The sequence below is a fragment of the Diaphorina citri genome, unplaced genomic scaffold, assembly GCF_000475195.1.
Source record: "Diaphorina citri unplaced genomic scaffold, Diaci psyllid genome assembly version 1.1 scaffold466, whole genome shotgun sequence".
In the NCBI taxonomy this organism is placed as follows: Eukaryota; Metazoa; Arthropoda; class Insecta; order Hemiptera; family Psyllidae; genus Diaphorina; species Diaphorina citri.
This window is the reverse complement of record NW_007377901.1, coordinates 189850-194744: the sequence shown is the minus strand read 5'-3', so window position 1 is coordinate 194744 and position 4895 is coordinate 189850. Positions and strand designations below refer to the sequence as shown.

At 37.7% G+C, this 4895-nt stretch overlaps 1 protein-coding gene across 1 annotated transcript; it reads left to right on the top strand.

The window, feature by feature from the left end:
* Positions 1-1761: 1761 nt before the first annotated feature.
* On the top strand, positions 1762-4335 carry LOC103509094. Its single transcript, XM_008473682.3, has 4 exons — positions 1762-1863; positions 3021-3306; positions 3660-3857; positions 4220-4335. Exons 2-4 carry the CDS (start codon positions 3063-3065, stop codon positions 4333-4335), a joined length of 558 nt encoding a protein of 185 aa, XP_008471904.1. The 5' UTR covers positions 1762-1863; positions 3021-3062.
* The last annotated feature ends 560 nt before the right edge of the window (positions 4336-4895 follow it).

The following is a 4895-nucleotide window of genomic DNA, read 5'->3' as shown; positions in this document are numbered from 1 at the left end:
ATTATATGACAAAATATGAAAATAATGTAACGGTTCCTCAGTATTACTATGTAATCTATGTATATTACTATTTTGGGTTACTACTTATTTATAGATAGCGAAGCTAAATCCCAGACTGCTATAGAGTTATAGACTATAGAGCTAAATTAAAAACACGAAATAATCCTACGTATTGAAACCTGGTTTAGAAACCCTTGAGCTTTTGAGAATGAAAAAGAAAAACAGAAAACGTGTGGACTTGTGAGGAGAGAAAAACAGAAAGAAAGCGAGAGAGAGAGAGAGAGAGAGAGAGAGAGAGAGAGAGAGAGAGAGAGAGAGAGAGAGAGAGAGAGAGAGAGAGAGAGAAGAAATAAGTTCATTTTAGAAAAGAAATTTGATTCTGAACTTTTTTCTTTTTGATAGAAAGCCGAGGCAAAAGGTTCCCTCACATGTTGAACGGAAAGGAAGCATTGACATGAGATTGAAAACAGCACAAAGCTTCATGAAAAACTTCAGGCTACTAGAGTCCAAACAGTGGGGGAGGAGTGGATGTTCCAAATTTTCGGAGCCTTGCAGTACAGGTGAAAACTGATTTGACTCTCCTTATCGCATGAGAATGTTAACCTGTCCCTCCCCCATTTTTCCATAACCCTACAGTCCACTCCTTTACACCAACCTTCCCACCCATTACACCATTGTGACCATTCCTACCCCATACCCCTCCCAATTCTGGCAGACAAAGAATTGCAATGTTCAACCTAATATTTCATATTATTTTTAAAAACAATAGAATCGTATTATTACTTTTTTTTTGTTTTTATTCGGTGCGAATTTCATTTTTACGTTGTTTCTTTTTTTGAATGCTCGGATTTTTTTTTATGTCTGCCTTCTTCTTCTTCTCCTCCTCCTCCTCCTCCTCCTATTCTTTTTTTAACTTTATGGTGAGCTCCGTTATCCGTATATTCTCTACCCTTTCCTTTTCTTCCTTCCCCCCACTCTTTCTCTTTGCACCAACGGTATCTTTTTTTGCCTCCTTCTTTTTCCTCTTCTTCTTCTTCTTCTTCTTCCTCGTTTCTCTTTCCTGTCTTCTGGTTTCATTCTTATCCGAATATTCAAAACGGACTTGCAATACAATTTATACAATGGAAGAATATTATCAACACCTGCGATAGAGTTAGTGAGGAAAAAAATGTATATAGGTAGGTTGTAGGTACCTTATGTAAACTTCCGTAATACCTCTACCTATGTACCTACATTAATTTCATTTTTATTTCCTGACCCAAGTCCAAACAGGGACAATGGCACGTTGAATGCACCAATAAAGAGAAACGGCTTGAACTTGAAAGACTAAAGCCAATTCTGATTGGTCGATTTCAAAATTTTCAGCCAATCAGATTCCTTAATACAAGAGGCAAACTAAATTTTCCAGTCATACCGTTGAAGACTCAAGAGAACAAGTGATGACGTTAACAAGCTAATGTTTTCCTTCAGACCTCCGGTCTTAATTTCTAATCATCACTGAAATCAATAACAAAAACCATCAGGTGTTTCAATGAAAACAACAAACATCAGTGCGTGTGGTTCAGACTTCAGTCAAGTGCAAAATATAAGCTTTCCTATCTCATCTCCCATTTGGTATTTGGATAGCCCAAAATAATGGTAATTGTAAATGTTACAACAGAACACCCAAATAAGCACCATTCAATAGGATAAGGAAAGTCGTGTGATGTTCACACCAGATTTTTTTAATCATCACTGAAATCAATAACAAAAACCATCAGGTGTTTCAAAGAAAACAACAAACATCAGTGCGTGTGGTTCAGTCAAGTGCAAAATATAAGCTTTCCCATCTCCCATTTGGTATTTGGATAGCCCAAAATAATGGTAAATATCACTGTCTTTCTCTTTCAGGACAAAGAGGCTGCTTTGGCTTGAAAAAATTCCAGACCCATTTTTTTACGTAATTTCCCCATTTTTGACAACGAAAATTATTATCTCAGACTCCAGAAACAAAGTTTGTTGAAAAAAAAAAAAAAAAACATCCCGGAAGCATAATTATGTAATTTTAAGTTTTTTATGTAACTACATTATTTTTTAAACAAAGTTTTATTTCGAAGAAGAGCAACAAAAAGTACATAATTTTATCGTTAAAAAACCTTTTTTGAACAGTTTACAAAAAGCTCAGTTTTTATATTTCATTGTTGAGATTGTTAGATATTTTTTTAGTGTTTATTTGTACAATAAAGTTTAAGAACGGGCGATTGTGAAAACTGAAGATGGTTTTATTTGTAATAATATTAACAATTATTTTATTATCTGTCGTCTGTTGTATGGTGAAAGACAACTGATAAAAATCCTTTAGTTTCTTGGTGTCTGCCTTCCCTCCCTCTTGTGTGGGAGTGGTGCCCTGAAGTGAAAACTAGGCTTATTTCTTAGTTGGACTAGTCTTTCTCTTTATTTTGGACTGTCGAAGTAGGTACGAACATTAGACGGGATCTAATCCTCTTACAAATATTTTTGCCCATTTCGTACACTAATGCTGTTTCTAACACCCCAAATTTTCCAGAACATGATTCCATAACAACCCAAAAGTCGTCAAATTCAAGACATGCTCTCCTACGACTATCTCATTCCACTGCATACATTGCTCATCCTATACATCTACTGGGATAGTACTCTGATTGTGTCGGGCAACTACACTAGGGTCATCGAGGAGGCCTCATACGAATACAAGTTCAAGTTACATTCCCATCCTGACTTGCCACAACAGTCAGCAAAACTGAAGTGAAAACTAGGCTTATTTCTTAGTTGGACTAGTCTTTCTCTTTATTTTGGACTGTCGAAGTAGGTACGAGCATTAGACAGGGTCCTCTAATCAATCTTCTTACAAATATTTTTGCCCATTTCGTACACTACTGCTGTTTCTCTAACATCCCAAAATTTCCAGAACATGATTCCATAACAACCCAAAAGTCGTCAAATTCAAGACATGCTCCCCTATTCGTACACTACTGCTGTTTCTAACACCCCAAATTTTCCAGAACATGATTCCATAACAACCCAAAAGTCGTCAAATTCAAGACATGCTCCCCTACGACTATCTCATTCCACTGCATACATTGCTCATCCTATACATCTACTGGGATAGTACTCTGATTGTGTCGGGCAACTACACCAGGGTCATCGAGGAGGCCTCATACGAATACAAGTTCAAGTTACATTCCCATCCTGACCTAGACATTTGCAATGAGACTGTACGATGTATGATGTTGTCTAAAGGCAATATTGATGAGGATTTCGTCAGATACTTTGTGCTCAAACTTGGAGGTAAGTGAAGATTGAACGAAGGGAGTTCTCAGTTTTAAACGATTTTGAGTTAAGCTTGTCTGTTTGATCCAACCATCCAAACTATTCGTTCAATTTTGATGAAATTTGGTAGGCGTGTTCAACATGTTCCATCATTCAATCTTGTCTTGGAGTTGAATTACTGAGGCAACATGCAGCATGCATTAAGCATTTTACATTGGATGCATATGGTCTTGGAGCATGTTATACATGTTGCCTTGATAAATGATCCACAGCAGCCAGCAGAACATACTATACCGTTGCTTGATTGTACTGTAATTGCGGCTTTAGTAACATATAGAAGCTCCAAATAAAAAATGCCATTCTCATTTCAGCCATCATATTAAATGCCAAGAAGAGGACCTATTCGCTTGCGGACAAGCACAATTATACTTCGGAGAAAAGGCCGGAAAATTACGAGTATTACCGACAGACCGGCAGATCCATCTTGCATAGTATCAATGATTGGTACCTCTATGTGATGAATATCGTCAAGCTGAACACTCTGGCTGATCATAGGTTTGAGTATTTGGGTGAGTAGGTACTGTCTAGGTGTCTAGTAATCTAGTTTTTGATTTGAACCGAGGGAACGTCTCCTAGAACCGAGCAGCTTGGAAAACACAAACACGAAATGTTGCGTTAACTCCACTTGAGTTGGAAAAGACTTAGTAAAAGAAGAAGGTTGTCTAGTTTTTGGTATAGGCGTTTAGGGCCATTATTATTGTCATTAGCAGACCACTCCTCTTTATGAGCAGGGTTTTCTCTAAAATATACAATAATTTTCGAGGATTTACCAAAACCAAAACTAAGTATAGGTACTACAAGCAACGTTAAAAAGAAGCTTGGTGTAAAAAATCATCACTTATTTTAGTCATGATATTTTCTCTCTTCACAGGAACTCACGCCTACGCCAATGTTTCAAACTGTATGAGACTCCACACGTTATGGGCCATGGAAACCGCCTTCAAAGATGTAAACCCCCCCAAGCCCCCCCCCTATCGCCGCCTATGAGTAGAAAAGTAGAAACAACTCAAAAATAAACGGATTAAAAGGTCCAAGATGACTTGTATTTTCCTTTTCTGAAGCTCGTTAATCCTCTTTTTCCTATGGTTTAGTACATACAGGCACTATCACTCCAATGGTTTAGTACCTACAGGCACTATCACTCCAATGGTTTAGTACCTACAGGCACTATCACTCCAATGGTTTAGTACATACAGGCACTATCACTCCTATGATTTAGTACCTACAGGCACTATCACTCCTATGATTTAGTACCTACAGGCACTATCACTCCAATGGTTTAGTACCTACAGGCACTATCACTCCTATGGTTTAGTACCTACCTACAGGCACTATCACTCCAATGGTTTAGTACCTACAGGCACTATCACTCCTATGGTACTCAACTATGAAAATCTGACGTACTCGATGGAGAAAAATGAGCTGGTTTATGGGGAATAGACGGAACCCTAACATCAACATCGATGATTGGCCTTTATAACGTAACGCCAACGTTAGGCCAACCTAAAATGTTGTTAGGGAATAGTAAAAATGTGGTTTGCAATTCT

What these genes read in the sequence shown, in the direction of transcription:
- LOC103509094 (XM_008473682.3), top strand. Translation starts at nt 3,063, where the DNA reads ATGCTCCCCTACGACTATCTCATTCCACTGCATACATTGCTCATCCTA. An exon ending in CTTTGTGCTCAAACTTGGAG is followed by an intron (nt 3,307 to 3,659) that starts GTAAGTGAAGAT and finishes TTCTCATTTCAG; the next exon opens with CCATCATATTAAATGCCAAG. An exon ending in TCATAGGTTTGAGTATTTGG is followed by an intron (nt 3,858 to 4,219) that starts GTGAGTAGGTAC and finishes CTCTCTTCACAG; the next exon opens with GAACTCACGCCTACGCCAAT.